The 20,694-nt window shown below is 42.1% G+C and overlaps 2 protein-coding genes and 2 non-coding genes across 7 annotated transcripts; 3 read left to right on the top strand and 1 right to left on the bottom strand.

Moving 5' to 3' along the window:
* LOC8063328 (LRR receptor-like serine/threonine-protein kinase RPK2) lies at positions 2-4,096 on the bottom strand. The gene is made up of 2 exons (XM_002462706.2): positions 1,021-4,096; positions 2-465 (listed from the first exon to the last, which is right to left on the bottom strand). Exon 1 carries the CDS (start codon positions 4,032-4,034, stop codon positions 1,134-1,136), a length of 2,901 nt encoding a protein of 966 aa, XP_002462751.1. The 5' UTR covers positions 4,035-4,096; the 3' UTR covers positions 2-465; positions 1,021-1,133.
* TRNAL-AAG lies at positions 10,359-10,439 on the top strand. The gene has a single exon. It is a non-coding gene; the product is annotated as a tRNA-Leu (tRNA).
* TRNAS-AGA lies at positions 13,446-13,527 on the top strand. Its single transcript has one exon. It is a non-coding gene; the product is annotated as a tRNA-Ser (tRNA).
* On the top strand, positions 17,420-20,181 carry LOC8085053. 4 transcript variants are annotated; one of them, XM_021457681.1, is made up of 5 exons: positions 17,657-18,398; positions 18,501-18,707; positions 19,425-19,485; positions 19,567-19,596; positions 19,694-19,835. In XM_021457681.1, exons 2-5 carry the CDS (start codon positions 18,520-18,522, stop codon positions 19,721-19,723), a joined length of 309 nt encoding a protein of 102 aa, XP_021313356.1. In that variant the 5' UTR covers positions 17,657-18,398; positions 18,501-18,519; the 3' UTR covers positions 19,724-19,835. The 4 variants fall into 4 exon arrangements, with proteins under 4 accessions (XP_021313355.1, XP_021313356.1, XP_002457537.1 ...); XM_021457680.1 differs by lacking the exon at positions 17,657-18,398 and adding an exon at positions 17,420-17,650 and having other exon boundaries at positions 19,567-20,181; XM_002457492.2 differs by having other exon boundaries at positions 17,657-17,825; positions 19,567-20,181.

Genomic DNA, 20,694 nt, shown 5'->3' with positions numbered 1-20,694 from the left:
CTATCCGAAAGGGGTTCAAAACTTCAAATACTAAAACTCATAGTATATGATACGTATATGAATGGGTGTCAATAAGATGCATCCCACGCTATCTGAATCCTAAAAAAAAATTTACCTGCATTCGGTTTTCATCCCAACTCCACCGTTGAGAAACAAGAGTAAAAGTTGAATACCGTTGAGAAAAAAGAGTAAAAAATGAATAGGGTCCATGTGTTCACGAGATCCAGTTGAGGCATGGACTCCAAAGACCATCCATGGTGGTACTTGTGCGTTCCTGCCTTGTTCTGGAGCAACCGCAACTCCAATGTGATGCCACTTGCCACCACCACGGCAACAGACCAGCTGGAACTGAGAGCAAGGATGCAATCAAGCAGGCACCGCATCCTTGAGATCAAGTACCCAGTGACTCTCAGATTGGGGACGAGATGTCTTCATGCTGATATTAGCATGCCAGCTTCATGGAATCTGCAGGCATGGGGGTAACAGAGACCCAAAAAAAAACACACATCAGGAATTCAAATGCCTTCTGATTCACAGAACAGTGTGCGGGCACAAAAATGATATCAACTTTCGGAGCTGTTATTGATTAGTTTGCTCAGAGCAGTCAGCAGTTCAGTATGAATGCATAATAATACAGTCAAAGCAAACAAAAAGTATGGATGCATAATAATACAGTCAAAGAATCAGCTCATAGATGGTAAGTTGATCTAGACAAAAATACATATACCCGGTGACAATTGGCTATCTGTATCCCATTCAAACAGGAACCATATAATCTGAGTCTGACCCTTTGGATGCAATTCAGTATTTCATTCACTGGCAATGCTACTTGTTATCGGTTCATAGCCAATTATATACTTGAACTGAATATTTCACCCTTAATAAGTACACAATATGCAAGTGGAGTGATATCAATTTGTACGTAATTGATCTTCTTTAAATATCTCTCAAGAAATATATGGATAAGCATAATAACAGTTCAGCACAAAATAATGTGTACGGAAGAGTTCATAATCTCACCACATCAATGACACAAAAATTTGGTGACATGGAGATGTGGATGATAGTATGACAAACCACCATCAATAAGCTGACTGTTCATCAATCATTCCCTAATTGCTTCAGCTTACTGTTTAGCGGTCAGTTCCCAATTGCTTCAGCTTTGCTGCAACCTGCCTCATTGATGGCCGAACTGCTACAGACTCTGAAGTACATGATAAAGCAGTATTTAGCATTTCAGTTAACCTATCCTTTCGTGCTGTATCCAGTAGTCCTCGAGAGAAAAATTCACTGGTGTTGTCCTCCTGCATCAGCATCCGGCCCCATGATACAATTGTAAAACCATTGCCAAACTGTGAGAATGAGGGATCCAAAGACCTCTTGCCTGACATCAGCTCCAGGAGAACAACTCCAAAACTGTAAACATCAGCCTTGTCAGAGACTCTGCAGGTGGTAGCATACTCTGGTGCGACATACCCAAATGTACCAGCAACATCGGTCGTGGCATGTGTTTGTGTAACTTCTATCAGTCTAGCCAAACCAAAATCTGACAAGTACGCGTTAAGATGCTCATCAAGGAGGATATTGCTTGGTTTGATGTCTCGATGAATTATCCGGGGTGTGCAGGAGCCGTGAAGAAAAGCCAATGCTTGTGCAACATCCACAGCTATCTTGTGGACCTCAGTCCAGGTCACCTTCCTGTTACCCATTTCATGTATGAACTTCTCAAGGTTCCCACCAGAGAGGTAGTTGTAGATGAGGAAAGTGTCTGATTCTCCGATATGGTAGCCGATAAGTGTAACAAGATTTCCATGTCGGATTCTCCCAAGAGTTCTGATTTCTGCATCAAACTGCTGAAGACCTTGGAAACGCCCCATGGCTAGCCTCTTCACTGCTACAAGAAAACCTGGAGCCAATTCAGCCTTGTAGGTGGCACCAAAGCCACCTGTTCCAATCAAGTTCTGGATGCTGAAGTTGCTTGTTGCTCGGATGAGGCTTTCGTAAGTAAGCTCAGGAGGTGCATCAGTGAAAGTCACAACCATTTTTGTCCTCAAATTTGAAATCTTTGCCCGTTTCCTTCTTTCACACACAAAGAAGATAAGGATCACAAGAAGGAAAGATATTACAGCAGCTGCGGCTGCAACTAAAATCACGATTAGAGACTTAAATCTAGTCACTTGGCTACCCCCTTTCGAGGAATTGATTGCTTCAGTTGGTGGTAGAGATGCATGTGTACCGAAACATTGGTACAGTAGGGAATTGCCAATGAAGAAACCACAATCAGCAGGGTGCCTAAGATTAGGAATGACGCCTGATAGATTGTTGAATGAGACATCAAGAATTGTCAGCTGAGCTAGTTCACTGAAACTGGAAGGGATGCTTCCTGATAGCCTATTATGGTCAAGCTTCAATACTTCAAGGTGTGAAGCGTCAGCTAAATGTAATGGTATGCTGCCTGACAGATAATTCCTTGACAAATCCAGCACCTCCAGAGCAGCCAAATCACCAAATTTCACTGGAACCTGACCTGTCAAATTATTACCCTCCAGGACCAAGCTCTTCAGCAAATGCAGAGCACCGATTCCAGCAGGTATGGACCCACTGAATTTGTTATAACCAGCATCGAAACTGTGAATAGTAATACAGCTTGAAAGCATGTCAATACTTCCTGACAGTTGATTACTACTCAAATTGACTGCAATGCTAGTTGAATCCTTGCAGAATCCGAAAAATCCAGCAGAAAGCGTGGTGTTGAACATATTACCGTTAAGCCACAAGCTGTAAGAGTTTGCATGTCGACTCAAGGTAAGAAATGGCAACGTCCCACCAAAGCCATTGTTGCTGAAGTCATGGAGAGTGACATTAGAAATGCCCCCAAACTCAGAACCAAAAGGATTTCCAATCAGGGTATTACCAACCAATTCATCATAGTACTGCATTACAATATTGTCAGTGCTCAAACGGTTTGAGCATTTGCTCTCCTCAGATGAAAGAAGCGGTCCTGACAGATGGTTTCCGCTGACATTGAGGTAACTCAGACATCCAATTGACAATTGAGTTGGCATTGAGCCCTCGAAGCTGTTCGAGCTCAGATCAAGAAATTTCAAATCCTGACAGTCCCCCAACCACCGGGGCACAGCACCACTAATGGAGTTCTTCCCCAGGTTCAAAGCAACAAGGCCGCAGGTACCATTCCTGGACAACGGCAACCGGCCATCAAGGTTAGCCCTAGGCGCCCAGAGAACCGCCAGTTCCGGGATGGCCAGCACTTCCGTCGGCAGTCCCCCAACGAAGGCATTGAACTCCGGCTGCTCCCCAGGCGACGCAGTGATATTTGAGAGAACGAGTACGGCGAGCTTCCTGCAGCTGGCAAGCTCCACCGGGATCCTGTCGGTGAGGCTGTTGCGTGATACGTCGAGGACGCGGAGCGCGGCGAGGCGGCCGAGCCTCGGCGGGATGGCGCCCTCCAGAACGTTGCGTGAGAGGTCGAGGACGCGAAGGGATCGGCATTGCGCTATCCCCGCTGGAATATTGTTGACCAGGAGATTGCCGGCGAGTCGGAGGTTGGTGAGCGCGGCGCAGGGGGTCGACGAGGAGTTGGCGAAAGGAGGCGGGATTTTGAGGGGCCCCGACAGGCTATTGAAGCTGAGGTCGAGGTAGAGGAGGGTGGTGGACGCGAGAAAAGCGTTCGGAATGGGCCCTGAGAAGTTGTTTCCGGCGAGGTCGAGGCGGCGGAGGCGCGGGGGAAGGGGCAGGGAAGCGGGGAGAGTGCCCGAGAGGGAGGAAGCAGAGAGGTCTATGGCGGCGACGAACGAGGAGGAAGGGTAGCAGTTGACGCCTCGCCAGCGGCAGTAGCTGGTGGCGGAGGCGGCGGACCAGGCGGAGAGGACGCCGCCGGGGTCGTGGGCGACCGCGGCCTTGATCGCGAGGAGAGCAGCAAGGTCGGCGGCTGAAGAGATGGCGAGCGGGATTGGTAGGAGGAGGAGGAGGAGGAGGAGGAGGAGGAGGGGTGGGCGAGGGCGTGGGGCCGCCATGGCGGCGGCCGGACGAGCTGGCGGCGGCGGAAGGAGTGGAGTGGAAGTGGATGGAGAGAAGACGATGAAGGCAAGCGTGCCGTGCCGTGGATTTTAAAATTTCTCCATTTCTTTATTTTTCCCCCTTTTTAAGTGTGTTCAATTGGTCTTTTTTTTACCATGGACCAGGGTTATTTTTGTAAAAATATTAATCATGGATTCATGGTTAGTTGGTTAAGAGAACATTTTCAGCCTCGGCCTGGGCCTTGTTTAGTTCCAAAATATTTTGCAAAATCGACACTGTAGTTCTTTTGTTTGTATTTGACATCATGGACTAACTAGGCTCAAAAGATTTGTCTCGTCAATTCCGACCAAACTGTGCAATTAGTTTTTGTTTTTATCTATATTTAATACTTCATGCATACGTCTAAAGATTCGATGTGATGAAAAATCTGAAAAATTTTGCAAAATTTTTGGGAACTAAACAAGGCCCTGGTTAAGATACATGAGTACTTCAGATATAGCAGCATAGACTTTATGGGAATGTATCTTGTGCAACCCAGCTTCGTGTGCAACCTATGCAACCACCAATTAAGACCACATGATCTAGATCTAACGTCTGAGGTTTTTTTCACTTAAACCCTCCCATCTTGATACACACGGGTTAGATTTAAATCCATAGGTGGAGGGGTTTAAGTGAAAAAAACCTCAGACGTTGGATCTAGATCCTGTGGCCTTAATTGGTGGTTGTATAGGTTGCACACGAAGCTGGGTTGCATATGATACGTTGCTTTCATAGAAATACAGTAAAAAAATTGAATCTCCGTTCGTTTGTTTTATCATCCGTATTTTTTCTGCCAGACAGCAGTAATTTCAGTCATGACTTTTCAGACCAGCGAATAGGCTAAATGTAAATTTAAATTGACTACTCATTATTTATGCATGAACATTTCTCTCCTCAAATCTCAGTCCTCGGATGAAGGAAGTCCTCAGTTAGAAGGGTAGTATTCTACTGTTGCTTTACTGTTTTCTCCATGTCATGTTGTCATGCAGACGGGGTTTAATATGTTTTCCGTAATTTGGATGACAATTGTTTGAGTGTTATCTACTTGTCTTTGAGTGATGCGATGTTATCTTTGGATTGATCGTGAGATTGTTTCAGCGTATTGTGATTTCATTTTTGGTATATCCCACTCCCATAAGTTAAAAAGGCTGAAAAAAATTCTTATGATCCATTTTATAAATGTGTTATGTGCTATTGACAATTTTTTGTTTACCTGTGATTCGCTTGACAATAAACAAGTAACATTCGGATAGATGAGAACAATAAACCATTTAGATGTGAATAATAAAAACCACCTTTGATTATTTGGTTTGCATCTTGTGTGAGATTAATGATACGATCTAGGATTACAATGTTTGATATTTCCTACCCCAAAAAGTATTTAATTCAATTCAAAGAGTAAATCAAATCAAAATTTTACTAACAAGGTAAATGGGATTGTTTTGGTTATAGAAATTATTTTGTTTGTATGGTCCAAAGCAAAATAAAACATGGACTAAGATTGGAGGAGAAGCCTTTTGTCATTGCCGGGTTTACGACCACCTGTGGAACCCACAGAATGCATGGTTAGTTTGGTTGCCATGGTTATCTTAGTTTTAGAGCCATATGCATCGGTGCAGAAGCTAAGATATTAATATATTTCTTTTTCAAAAAAATAGTTATCTTAGTTTTAGAGCCGCATTGTTATGTATTTTTATTTGAATTTCTAGGACCAAAATTTCATACTATAACATAGACCTAACCAGACTGGTATTGAGAAAGAAGAGAAACCCTGAGAATGGAACGAGTGAGATAGACCAGGAAGGTGGTTCAACATTAAAGAAAACTTCAAGTTTTATGTTGAACTAGTTTGTGGATCTTTTGCTTATATGTTCGAGTAGCATCTCTGCAAATAGTGTTGTCTCATTTCTATCCTTGAAAAGGATGAAGTCGTGACTTATCTTTTTTTATTACTACTTGTTTACAATTAAAAAAGCTTAAGCGAGGAGGTGGTAGAATTGTGCAACGCAAGTACGCAACGATGATCAGGTTAGGTTGTGGCCACGACTCCACGAGACCTCACCCGACCCGACCGTTGTCGCTTCCGTGTGAGGGAGGGCCAGTCAACAGTCAACACAACTTCCAATTTTTCTTTTTGATAATATGAAAGCACAACTTCCCATTGGCAGCAGCTCAACTCTGCTAAACTATGTTCATCCTCGTCCCATCTAGGATTAACTATTTAGACCAAGAATCAAGTTGGCCAAATGATACTGCGCTCTCGTTGCGCTTGCACGAGGGACCTACCTCTATTTCCTCTCTTTTTTTTCTTTAATAAGTCCGCATCATTGCCCAGTGTTTCAATGGGTGAATATTCATGTACCGTTGAAAATTGCTTTGATGGCAATCAAAAAATAGCAAAAAGCAAGTGTCATGTCATTCGACTTAACTTGACTGATAGTCAAATACTTGACTTTATTATTGAGTTTGCTCTAAGCAATAGTAAAAATTGAAAATAGACACCACAAAACTACATATGTTTGGTTTGGAGACGTTCTCGAACGGGATGATTTCATCCTTGATTTTAGGATGAAATATATTACCTCATTTTGTGTTTAGTTGAGAGAGATTGGGTTTTCAGTTTGGTTGAAGTCCAATGACTATTATTTGTTGGCTCTACTTATCCCCCTCACATCACCTCTCTTCCTCTTGATTTTTTTTCTTCCATCTTTGCACGTCGCTACTCCGAGAGAACTCCACTCCCACCCCCATGTCGTCGATTGTAACGAGACGCCTGGCTTGAGGGGCTCGGCCGATATGCCACCCAATTCCACGCTAGCCCACATGCCGTCGCCTCAATGACGGCCATCCTAACCCATGCCTCACCACCTGTTGTTGCCTCAATGATGACCACCTTGACACATGTTGTCCTTACCCACCCATCAACAATTCAATACAGCTTACAGTCACAGCAAAATGGCAAAGCATGATGGAAACCAAAGGGGATGCCCCCTAGCATGTACCTTCATTTTGTAGGGACATGGTGCATCCATATTTGAACCAAATGTTTATTTTTTTAGGACGGTTTCATTCTCTTCGTCTCGAGATCCGGTAGCGTACCTAGGAAGATGGACGATTCAACTATGATCCCCTGGTACACCTCTAGCTCCTAGCCCCATATAGCCATCCTCAGCACATGGACCATATGTACACTGGCCCTACTAAGGGCGTCTCCAATAAGCGTGCAAATCACTTGCACATACAATATTTTAGCCTATATGGATAAACCATAACACAAAAAGCCTGGTCGCTAGCGAGATGCCAAGTGGTCTTTCTTTTACTACCTACAATAAGTTTTTTCTATTTTCTTTACCTTTTCTTTCACGTTATTGTCGGTTTACATCGCTATGTTGGAGACACCCTATGAGGAACTCCAAGAGAGTCGATAAAAATGGATGGCTAAATTCAAGATTTAGCCAACCTCTAAAATAGAAAATCATGCAAAAAACAAAAATCTCCTACAGTTTTTCTAAACGGCAAATCATATGGCTAGCGGGACATGCAAGCTATATTTACCATGCGAGAACTCCGGGATAGATGACTTTCTATTTTAGCAAACCAAATACAATAGCTGTTGGACTCTCTTTTCTCTCCCAAAATAGCCAAATATAGAATACATAACATGAATAGCTTGCTCTAAGAGCATCTCCAAGAGCTTGGCTAAAATTAGTAGCAAAATTCTAATGTTTAGCCATTTTGTAAAATAGACAACTTCTTAAAAAAGAAGAGGTCTACAACAGCCTTGCTATCAGATAGCTAGTGTCAGTGGTTGGCTATAAATGGCCAACGAAAATCAAGGAATAGCAAACTTTCTATTTTACAAAACCAAATAACACATCTGTTGGAGCCTATTTTTCTGCTATACAAGTTCTAAAAAGCTTTCATAATAAGAATAACAAAGCTGTTGGAGTTGCTCTAAGAAATTAGGAGAAGAGGAGCCCGGGCAAGAGCCTAGCTAGTAGGATCGTCGGGCACTAGATCCTTCCGCCCCTACCGGGATCAAATAATGTCTCCAAGTTGGTATCGTCTCAACCCATCCCGTTCGTCCCACAAAACTAACACATGTGTGTTATTATTAAGGGATGGCAAACACCAGCAAGTAGTATAGTACTCGCAATTCATCATCTGGATAGTCCGATAGATCTCGTCGCTTTTTGCTGTAAAAGTGCTTAAACGATGGCTGATGGGGAGTGGAGCAGGAAGCGTGGATATGAAGCATGCAGGCAGAAAAGGCCTAGCCATACGCTTTAATCATTCATCCATCCATCCATCCATCCATCCATCCATCCAAAGCAGTAGCATGCAGACGGGGAAGGTAGTAGTACTGGCACTTTTGCTTGCTTTTCGTCGATCCAATTCCAATCCAAGTTCAACGAATATCTCATCTCCAGACTCCCAGAATACACATAGCACTATAGCAGGGCACTCTCCGCACATGAAAATGCACAGTTTCGAGCCCCGTGACTACTTGAGCCAATGTACGGTCGCATCGCATCGCATGGAGCCACCGCTTACAAGTTACGACAACACGTCGGTTGCGTACTCGCGTACGTGCGTGACAAATGACAAGGAAACCATGGCATTATTTGCCGCTAGGGGCCGGCCAAACTGACGGGACGCACACGCGCTGTTTGACACCACCATGCATGCGCACAAATGCACAAATTAATGCGTACTATAACAGTAGATAGAAAGGAGGGAGCTTTGGGAGTTTGGCGTCTGGAGCCGAGCCGACCCGGGGTTTGCGGGTGGTCGGCAGGCGAAACAAAACAGCTGACAGTGACACCGTCCATCACCAAACGATCAACTAGTAGGCGTCTACTAAGATCTAGCAATTCCAACACACGTAAAAGCAGGGGTGGTTTGAATGGATCGAGCCATCAACGTGGACTCACGCGCTCCTGCCGCCGTGTGAAATTTTTGCATTTTCATCCTTTTGTAAACATCTTTTTTTGTAAATAACCCCTAGGTGAAATATTTTCTAAAAATAGAGTAAATAGTCGGCGCATCAGGACCTCACGCCGAGGTCGGTGGCTCGGCGCTGTGCCAGATTGCGCCTAGTTGTTGCCACGTCATCAACAACTTGGGTCGTAGTATCCGCTGCGGCAATTTGGCCCCACTCGCGCTTCAGCTGCCGACCGATGCCATTCACGCTTCATCTCCCAGCTGTCGTCGTGGTTGCGCTTCCTTCCACTAGCGGAGGCGCGCCGCCCAAGCTCCCTCCGCTGCCACTAACCCTAACTCCCAAATGCTCCTCTAGGGCAGCCTGATCTTGTCCGTTGACGGTTGCCTGAGGTAATGCTCCTTACACTCCCAAACTTGGAGAACCGTCGGTATACGATGGTATGGTATTATTGTACATGTATTTTGTGGAACGTATGTTTAGTTTGATTTGGTGCATTGTTTGTGGTATGCTATTTAGGTTGCACATGTTAATTTATGGTTAGTTTGCCTACGAGTTGGTACTTGCCTACTTGGTCATTAGGGATTCTTTGTCTACTGTTTGATAAATTAGTATCCTTAATTATTTGGTGTGTGCTCTAATGGTAGTATAGAGCAGTGTGTTAATTGAAATGTAGTGGCTAATGCAATTAATTTTTTTTATTGATTTGGCTAGTAGTTATGTCTATTTTTTATTAGTTTGTACTTGATGGTTTGATATTAGCATGATTTGTGACTAGATTTGTTGTGTGGTGGTATAGATGGATAAATTAGTGAGGTTGCATCACAGAGGACATGTTGTTAGGATAAGAGATGATAGTGTGCAATTTAAAGACATGTTTGAGGATGTGTGGATTTTTTTTCTAAGTCACCCTCTTTGACCCATTTAGTGGACCAACTGAAACTAAGTCTAGGTTGGTCAAAAGAGGCGTGAATGTTTATTTTGAAGGGGGTCATAGATGTTGGGCAGAATCCACGCATCAAGAGATTGCTTAAAATTACAAGTGAGTCAGAATAGAATAATTAGAAGGCATTTGTGTTGGCCTCGAAAGTGTGTTCTTTGAATTTGGTGGTGAGTAAGGAGTATGGCTTGGGAATTGAGAACATTTGAAATGCAAAAACACAAAAATTTCCGTTGTCCTGCGTCGATGTGTGCGTGGGCGGGTACGTCAGGACGTACACGGTGCATGTGAGCTAGTGGAGGGGCCCGAGGGGGAGTCATCATATATCATCAAGGTCTCATGTCCATGTTATCATCTAGTTACGTTCATGTATTTTCATAGACACTTCAATAGGCCAAAGTTGAGATGGCCGAGTTGGTCTAAGGCGCCAGATTAAGGTTCTGGTCCGAAAGGGCGTGGGTTCAAATCCCACTCTCAACATTGTTTTTTCTTATTTTTTTCTTTTTGGCTGTGTTTTGTTGAAACATATACTTTTTATACGAATCCCACTCTCAACACCAATTTCCCTTTCTCATATTTTTTTTCTTTTTGGCTGTGTTTTCTGTTGAAACATATACTTTTTATACAAATCCCACTCTCAACACCAATTTCCCTTTTTCCTTTTTCTTTTTGTTTTTTGTCGCAACATATTCCACTCTTCACTCAATTTTTTCCTTTTCTTTTCGATTTTGTTTTCTGTTGAAACATGTTTTTTATACAAATTCCACTCTCACCACTAATTGCCCTTTATCTTTTGTTTTCTATTGAAGCATATTTTTTAATACATATCTCACTCTCAGCATCAATTTTTCTTTTTCTTTTTTGTTCAGAGACATGTTTTTTAGTGGGTTCAAAACCCACTCTCAACATTTACTTTTTATTTTTTGTTTTTTTTGAAACATAATTTTTATACAAATCCCACTTTCAACAACATTTTTTTTATGTTTCTATTGATACATATTTTAAAATATAAACTAGGAGAATACCTCGTGCGTTATGTAATTATGTGCCCAATCGAATTACATAGACAAACAAAATATGATTATGTGTCTTGCAAACATGGACATTACAATTGTATGACTGGTGGATTTTAGTTGTGTATGATGGTGTATTGCTTAGTTGGATAGTTGCTTGCATGTTGAGAGAAATATAGTGACTTGCTAATGTGGATATTACAATTGCATGGGCTAGTGGATTTTTAATTTGTGTATGATAGTGGGTTGCTTAGTTGGATAGCTTGCATGTTGAGAGAAATAGATAGCTGAGTTTAACTTTATAGGAGCACTAGATGATACCCCGCGCGTTGCTGCGGGTTATTTAGATATAAAATTTTAGTTTCAAACATATGTAAATCCTAATTACTATGTTATAAATAATTCTGAAAATATCGATAAGGAATTTGAAGGAGTATGCATAGAAAAAGAAAACTAACATCACCATTATAACTCAAAAGGCTAATGGATAATAAAAATATATTAATCGTGACAAATGCATCTCTCTTGCTTTATGCTTTGCGCTTTTAGCCTGGAAACTATGAGACAAATATCACATAATTATACATGGAATGGAAATACTCGTGAGTCGTGACCCTATCATCAACCGAGATATGGGTGCTCCCATAAACTGAATAGAAAAGCATATATAGCAAATCATATAACAACGATAAAAATGAACAAAATTTGATATGCTCTGTAACTCAATATGGTGACGACATGCTAACAATTCGTGGAAACTCAGCGTCTATAGGTGAGCCATATATATTCTTTCGAGGCATTGTTTCTCTCTCACCTATCCTCTCTTTCAGGCATGTCTCTTCAGGTTGCTGCGTTCATTCAGCCTTCATCCGCTGCCTGTGCATGGCTTCATGCTTGTGCCTTCTATCCTTTGCCCCTCGCCGGCTTCAGGTCTATAGTGACGGTGAAAGGTGCCAGATGCAGTGTCTGCTAGGGCTGCGCGGCTGGTGAGGGCGGACGACGACGCTAGTGGCGCAGGGCAAACACACACGGCATGGTTGGCCGTAGGCTACACAACTCCGTGTCGTGACGCAATCTCCTGCTTGTCCACCCTGTGCCTGACACGCTCCCATTTGCAAGGACCAAGGATGCCTCGTGTTTGATCTGTCAGGCTTTGGAGCCCCATATATATAGACAGATCGTATCTTCTCTGGGTTAGCGCTTGTTTTACAGGCAGGAGCCAGAATTACACATATCGATGAATTGCAAGAAGATTTGAAGACGGGGCAGAAAAACAGAGAAGTCGTGAACTGAATACGTCTAGAGTCGAGAGCCAGAATTATATAGCTACGAATCGGAAGAACAATAGGCTGCGATGGGACAGAAAACGGAGAGGTCACGTTGCTTGTTCAGATGCATCTAATTAATACGCATGGCTTGGCCACTACCAGCAATATATTAGTTAATAATTGCCTTGCTACAGTTACGCTGATGTATCTAATGCCACTATCATCAATCAATATATTAATAGTAAGTGTCTTACTGCGGTGCTAACGCTGCCTTTGAGGTAACTGATGAAAGAAGGATAAAAGCGGGCCCTAGGTGACGTGGCTTCATGAGATATGACAGTGGGGATCTCCTATTTAGGCATAGAGGATAAGATTTCACTCTCAACATCAATTTTTATACAATGTAACACCATTCGAGACATGAAATAGTGGTCATTCGAAACATATCTATATATCTTATACTTTTTAAACCTTTGTAAGTTTTATTTTATCTTAACATACAAATTATCCACATCATGTATTACTAACTATCCACACCACCTCATACTAATGTCATGTTGGTCCATTAACTTTTCAACCTAGTAATGCAAGTCATCCATATCACCTCCACTAAATGCAATTATTATTCACATCGTTTCTCATAAAAATAACTATCTACGTCTTCTCCTACCAATGCCACGTCAGCTCCCTAACTTTTTACCCATTAATTTAATCCATCCACGTCGCCTCCGCTAAGTGCATATATTGCTATTCCTTTTCCATTCCATCATCTTTTATAATTCGATCTAATTATTTTACTTTTCCATTGAATTCTTTCATTGCTTTGTGGATTTGAATCATATAGTTATTCTTAGAAAAAGTCCCGCGGCAACATTTCAGAGCAAGCTTTTAGTATCTTAGGTTTAGATAACGTTAGGTCTTGTTTAGTTCGCAAAATTTTTAGATTTTGGGTACCGTAGCACTTTCGTTTTTATTTGACAAACATTGTCCAATCACGGAGTAACTAGGCTCAAAAAATTCATCTCACAAATTACAGGTAAACTGTGTAATTAGTTTTTATTTTCATCTATATTTAATGCTTTATGCATGCGATCAAAGATTCGATGTGACGAGGAATCTTGAAAATTTTTGCGAACTAAACAAAATAGTGGTCGTGTTAATATAGTTTATAAATATCAAAAATAACACAAACTAAACGTGAAATGGTGGTCGTGCCGGAGTGGTTATCGGGCATGACTAGAAATCATGTGGGCTTTGCCCGCGCAGGTTCGAATCCTGCCGACCACGTTTTTTTTCCTTTCTCTTTTTAAATTTATTTGGTTCATTATCCTTTTTTTTTTCATTTCCCTTTGCTTTTTTTCCCTGTGCTAAACGGGCTAAACCTACATAGCATTACCATGATTTCGACAACTAAAAATTTTATACTCTGTTTTTTGTTTCCAATTATTAACATTCTTCCTTGCGCTGCCAAGGCTAAATCAACCAAGTACTACCATGTTTTTGACAACTAACTGTGTATAATTGTATATTCCCTTTTTTTCGTTTCCAATTACCAAACATTATTCTCTGCGCACCCCACCACTACCAATCTACCATGACCATGATTCCGACAACCAAACGTATGTACTCCATTTCTGTTTCGAATTATAACAAGATCCCTTGCCCTCTACAGAGTAGTTTTAAATTTTCTTTCTGTTGTTACTTTTTAAGATTTTTCATCACATCAAATCTCACAGTATATGCATAAAACATTAAATGTAGATAAAAGAAACTAATTGCACAGTTTGTCTATAATTTACGAGACGAATCTTTTAATTCTAGTTAGTTTATGATTGAATAATAATTGTTAAATACAAACAAAAATGTTATAGTACCTAAAAACTTTTCACCTAAGGGAAACAATGCCTCCATAGATGTGTTGTCCGACTGTTTCTGAAGGAATAAATCAATGTCGTTTTTATGTTGGTGGAAGGTACGTCCTTGCAATGGATGGGTGAGTTTCCTGCGGCAAACCAAACAACGTGCTTAGGGCATCCTCAATGAGCCGGCTGGGTCGAAGAATAAGAAATAGAGAAAGCTGCTAGCCAAGAAAAGTGAGGTCATACACATGCAGGGGCAATAGAATTCTCGGGAGCTGAGCGACAAGCGAAGCTCTAGCGACCAGGTTTTGGGTGTTCTCTCTTCTCCATGTAATAAAAGGCAAAATATTCAGTGCAAACCACATCTTTGGTGCAATCGTGAAAACCCTTTGCAAAATCATATTTATGAATTTTTAAAAAATTTAAAACTATGCACACCAATAGTGCATATGTAGATGTACATTTTTCACAAAATTTGAGATTCAAACTCGTTTTGAAAAAATGCGTATGAAAATAACAAATTTCATTTCCATATGCACTAGAGGACAAAATTCGTCATCTAGTGCATATGCAAATGAAATTTGTTATTTCATACGTATTTTTGCTAAATGAGTTTGAATCTCAAATTTTGTGACAATGCACATCTACATATGCACTATTGGTGTGCATAGTTTTAAATTTTTTGAAAACTCTTAAGTATAGTTTTAATAGGATTTTTATGGATTGCACCGAAGATGTGGTTTGCACTGAATATTTTGCCGTAATAAAATAGCTAGCTAGGAAAGTTTTATTGAAGACGTCCTTGGAGTCGGATTCCTCCGCATGGTGCCACTCCATGAACCAAACACGTTGTAAAAAGTTAAGCCTTGGTTCTCTTCCATGTAGTGACTTTTCCAGCTAAAATGTCACATAGCAGTAACTTATATATGCTGAAAACACGACAACAAATGAACATTTGCTCTACGGCTTTGTTCATCACATCGTTTGCCTGTCTATTGCTTTCATCTTAGATCCATAAGATTTCATCATCAATACCTGGTTCCAGCACAGTAATAATTTATTTATATATTGAAAACACCAAAAAAAAATTAAGACCTTGTTTAGTTCTCACCTAAAAACTTTTTACCCCATCTTATCAAATATTTGCACAATTTGTATGTATTTTGCAAGACAAATCTTTTAAGGCTAATTGGTCAACTATTGAACACTAATTGTTATTGCTATAGTTAAACATGTGCTACAATATCTAAAAAAACTTTTCTTTTCACAAACTAAACAAGGCCTAAACATTTGCTCTATGGCTTTGTTTTTCGCTACCGCTTGCCTCATCTGTTGCTTTCGTCTTAGATGTACAACATTTCGTCACCACTTGGACACCTAGTTCGCGACTAGGTCTAGGGAGTGTGAGTGTTTTTTTTGCTTGTTTTTAGATTAGGATGTGTCCCTCTCTTATAAAGACGTTACTTAATCTTTAATAAAGTTCTTACATTGGAGGTTTAGTTGATATTTTTTAAAGATAGTAACAAACAAGTTAAAAGGAAAAATAATTTTTGCAGCGATCTGAAGAAATGCTATTTACTCCCTCTAACAAGCTTTAAAAAAGTTAAGTATGCCAATTTTAGACTATGGGCGCACTTGGCAAATTTTTATACTCGGTGGACTAGCTTTTAGCTGAACCTAGCAACAACCTTTTCTTTAGTTATACCGTGCCGTCGGAGAATCAAACACCGCTATATGCCGTATGTTTGCTTTCAAGCCATCACCGTGATCAATCAAGTGCACGTGATGGATAAGATTTCAATGTTCTAGCTACGACCTCTTAATCTACGCGCACTCCTAACGATAGCGACACACGACTTTCGCCTTCCCTCTCCTTTTCATCCCTCTTCTTCCTCACAAGTCATCTTCCTCGGCCGGCACACTGCCACCTCGATCGCCGCTCAGGCTGCTTGCAACATCACCGCCCACATCCTACCATCGTCGCTGCAGCCCCGCCCTTGCTAACGTTGTGGCAGGTCGCCCCGGACGCCTACCCTGCCTACCGAATGTCCCCATTGCCCCATTAGTGGCGCCGCCACCGCCGCGCTCGCCGCCCTTGAACCGCCACCGTCATGGGTCAGCCATCTCCCTCGCCCAGACGACCAACTCTTTAGGGACAAAGAAGATTGAAGGTTTCTTCAAATCTCCAACCCTAATCCTAGCCTATCTACCATGCCGGCCAGCGATGAGGATGCTGCCACGCCGCACTACTCTGCTCCGTTCGCCTCCCAACGGCCCCGCGTGGCCACCGTCCTTCCCTCACCAAGAGGAAGACGCAGTGCGTGGGTAACAGTAACACATGCTTGCCCAATAAGAGCATCTACAATAGTGTCCCATATTCCTTCTTCATCTATGCTTTTTAGAAAAAAAGAGAAAAAAATTATCGCCAAGAATTCCCCATATGTCTTCCCTATCTTTCTGCACTTGGCAACGCACCACCACCTGTGCGTAAATATATGCATGGCTTCAAAGTGCGTATCCAGAGAAGTAGAAGGGGGTGAAAAAGGAAAAGGAGGAAACAAAGAGTTTCGGTGAGAAGAGCGCGAGAGAAAGATCTAGTAGAAACCCTTAAATGTAAAACATGACACTAGGTCGTAGAAAAAAGTACTGAGAAAAAACTTTTCGAATAAAAATATTAAAAACTTTTAGAGATAATATCTTTTTTTCTTTTCATACTAATTTAGGAATTGAAATTGGTAAATATTATATTTTAAGAAACAAATATGGAAAATTCTTGGAGATGCTGTAACATCTGGGTTGAGGCTTTGTTTAGTTCACCCCGAAATTCAAAAACTTTGTAAGATTTCCCGTCACATCAAATCTTGTATCACATGCATGAAACACTAAATATAGAAGAAAACAAAAACTAATTGCACAGTTTGTCTATAATTTACGAGACGAATCTTTTGAGCCTAGTTAATTTATGATTGAACAATATTTGCCACAAACAAACAAAAATACTACACTACCAAAATTCGAAATCTTTTTGGACCTAAACAAGTCTTGAATTGAATCGATCCTCCAAAGCCCGCGAGTTCAGAAGAAACATTCAGAGTCTGGCCCACTCTTACTTAACCAGGCCCCACCTGTCTGTCCTCTGGGTTCCACTGACATGTGGGTTCGCACCACGCGCCGCGGGCCCTTCTTTGCGTCAGCGTCGCACCCGCACTTGTCCTTCCTTGTGGGCCCGGCTGTTTGTTAGGGCAGCCCGGGGCCAGGGCGGTGCGCAGGTGGTACTACTAGCCTACTAGTAGGGGTAAAGGCAACCGAACCGTGGTCGTTCTCTACTCCGACTCGGAGCGGATCGGTTCGGGTCGGGTCGGGCCGGGGGCGTGTGGCTGCGCAGCGTCGCCCTCGCCTCGCGTCGGCGATTCTTCCGGCGAACCAACGGCGCCAGCCACACCCGAGCGAGCGGCGCAGAGAGGGGGCGCGTGGACGCCACGCTCGCCTCAGCCTTAGGGGATCCGTCCGCGTGGCTGCTCCTCTCGTTTCGCCTCTCCCACCCGTCCAAGGTGAGGAGGGGGATTTTTTTTTCTTCTTTCCCGTGCGCCGAGTTCTTGCCCCGTTGGTCGTTTATACTCATTTTGCAGTTTGTTATCCGGTTTCTTATTCCCCTACTTGGGATTTTTTTTATCGATCTGCGATTCGTCTGCATTTGGGTCATTTCTTGGGAAATCTAGACCGCAGGTAGCTCTGTTCTTGTTATTCTCTTATCTAATAAAGATGCTCTGCTAATTTTGTTTCGATTTGAAGGGCGTCAGAGACCTACTTGTCTCTTTGATTGATGCAGTGTTTTTCCCCCCCCAGAGATCCTATGCCAGATTCCACAGAGAAACACTTTCTTCTTCGATGTCGAGATTTTTCGAATTTCTTGTTATACGTTTTCACCACCCAAAACTGCATTCTTTCTCGTCGCTAAATTTTTTTCACCACCTCTCGCGCTACTGCCTCAAGATCTGTTTGGGTTTGGTTTATCGTTTACAGCTTATGAACTATATATAACCCTCACGAAAAAAGGGCGGAAATAGAAAGAAACACGAGAGTGCGTTCCGTTTCCGTGTAGAAAGGCGACACCTTTTTTGGCACCCAGCATTTCCTTTCCTTGTTTTCCAATTGGAGGAATACAATGCCGTAACGAAACAATCAAACAAGGAAGGCTCTTTTGCATCCCTTTTTTGGGGGCCATTGCGGTGTTGATAAGAAAAGGAGATAGCTCCCTGTACCAGTCCTGTTTCGATTTCCTCCGCGGTTTTGATTTCTGTACGCGCATTGCTTCCTCCTCGCTGGCTGCCCGCTCAATTGCAATCGCTTCCTTTTCCTTTCCAATCTAGCGGACTCAATTTCTCCTGATCTGGGTTTCAGGAGGCCGTGAGTGTCAGGCATGGAGCACTGCTATTTGAGGCAGCCGATCCCGAGGGCCGAGGCAATGCCTGAGAGGAGGTCCAGGTTCTGGCAGATGGATGCGCCGCCGCCGCCCCGGGCGGAGGTCATCTGCCCTCAGCCTCGCCGTGCCACCCGGACTCCCTTCGCTGTGGAAACCGTGAACAAAGCCAGCCCCAAGACGAACGGGTCAGTTCTTTGATTATCTTATTATTATGTTTTCCTTTGTTCACTGCAAGCAATAGGTTTGATTAGCTGTCCGGCAAATCTGATGGTGGCTAAATGCAAATACTTGCTGCAATGTCCTGGTGTGTGCAGATCTGATTAGTTTTCATGTAGGCAGTAGATTATACCAGCAATTTTCGGTGGCACCACCACATGACAGTAGTATATGATTTGAATGTTGCATGTGTTATTGGGTTTACTGTAAAATTCTTGACATATGTGCTAGTAAATGTGTAGTGTTTACTGAATTAGACAATTAACACTCAGAGGCAGTCTTTTTCTTTATTTGAGGCATGATAGAAAGCTCAATGTGATAAGATAGAAATAGGAATTGATTCACTACAATGCACATAGCATGTCGCACAAATAAGGGTCACTGGTAGGACTACCACACTATGTCTGGTTTACTTTGCCTAATTTATTGAAACAAAATACGTTATATGTTACAAAATACGTTACAAGTATAACTGCATGCCTAACTGTATCTTTATATCCTGATGGATGTATTTCAATGATAGTGATTAGTCTGGTACTAATCATGACTTTGAAACAAAATACGTTACAAGCGTAACTGCATGTCTAACTGTATCTATTTATCCTAATGGATGTGTTCATTGATAATGATTAGTCTGGTACTGATCATGACTCTCTTTGACTAACCTTTACTCTCCACAACTGCAGTGCATTTCCGCTGTACAGATCAGACTCCACTTGTGATATACTTGATCTTATCCTCAGTAAGGTAATTATTGGAAAGTTCGCTCATTGATCGAATGAGGTAACATAAGCTGCCGTGCATGATTAGATTTTGATAATTTTTCAGAATGACTCAGATGGAGATTCGAGCAGCCAGGTCGGCTTTTTATGTGGCTCACCTCCAGTACGCACTAACAACCCTGTTATCCATGATCCACAGTTTGGTAAAAAAGTGCCATCCTTTTCTCCTTTAGGGAGCTCCTATGGCAAAGCGCCAACAGTAAGAGTTGAAGTAGGCTCGCCATCTTGTGGTGTTAGCAGCAGCCCAAAAGTAAGAATCGAAGGTTTCGCCTGTGGCAACTCTGAGACCCACTATGCAGTTACCTTTGTCTGAGCATTTCGTTGTTATGTTCCTGATTTTGCCCTCGGACCGACCGTTCCTTGTGAATCACCATGGTGGCGTGCAGGATATAAGTAGTACCTTTAAGCTAGCCTGATTAGAGTCGCCTTTTGCCCTTCTGACTGGCATTTGAAACTGCACAATTGCAGTGAGCAGTAAGATGTATATAAGTGAGGTCCCCGCATATGTAACCATATATGATGTATGTGTCTAGAATGTAGCTGGAGTTCTGGTGTTTCATGGATAATGAGCCTCTGTGAATATAGCCGTTTTTTTTTTTTTTTTGCATAAGGTACAGCATGGAGTTTTCAGTTATAATGAATGCATCTTTGTTTTGTGTCACTTGTGGGGAGCTTTTTTGCCTATGAATTACCAATTCCTCCTTACAGTTTGTTTTGGTGTTACACATGCTTATTTTGCACTGCCTGTCAATTTCCTAGCGTGCAAGCTGGAAAATCACTTGTTCTGAAAATTATTTATGTTATGGAGTTAACGGGCAAAAATTCAGCTTCAAATCAATAGCCATCTTCGTTTTATTCTGGGGAACAAATAACAATACTGCTTTGTGGAGAAACTGATTGTTGAACGGGTGAGGTGATTACGGAACAACGATGTTTACAAGGGGATTTTCAACACGAACACTGGCAATCTGTAGCAGGTTTTAGTCATTTATTTTGTTTCACCTTCTTTAGTTGGAGCGATGATACTGAAATCAATAAACTGTTTGTGGCAATGAAATATGCAGATCAGGAGGCAACTGGTAATCGATCCATGTGTATGAGTTGAAAGTCATTGACAATCGACATGGGTCCAGGCGTAACTGAGAAATGAGCAGCAACCCCACTTCTGATAACT

The sequence above is a fragment of the Sorghum bicolor genome, chromosome 3 (assembly GCF_000003195.3).
Source record: "Sorghum bicolor cultivar BTx623 chromosome 3, Sorghum_bicolor_NCBIv3, whole genome shotgun sequence".
Taxonomy (NCBI): Eukaryota; Viridiplantae; Streptophyta; class Magnoliopsida; order Poales; family Poaceae; genus Sorghum; species Sorghum bicolor.
This window is presented reverse-complemented; position numbering and strand designations above follow the sequence as displayed.

Coding starts and splice junctions, on each gene's coding strand:
- LOC8085053 (XM_021457680.1), top strand. CDS start 18,520: ATGGAGCACTGCTATTTGAGGCAGCCGATCCCGAGGGCCGAGGCAATG. Junction 18,708..19,424: donor GCCAGCCCCAAGACGAACGG/GTCAGTTCTTTG, acceptor CCACAACTGCAG/TGCATTTCCGCTGTACAGAT. Junction 19,486..19,566: donor TTGATCTTATCCTCAGTAAG/GTAATTATTGGA, acceptor ATAATTTTTCAG/AATGACTCAGATGGAGATTC.
- LOC8063328 (XM_002462706.2), bottom strand. CDS start 4,034: ATGGCGGCCCCACGCCCTCGCCCACCCCTCCTCCTCCTCCTCCTCCTC.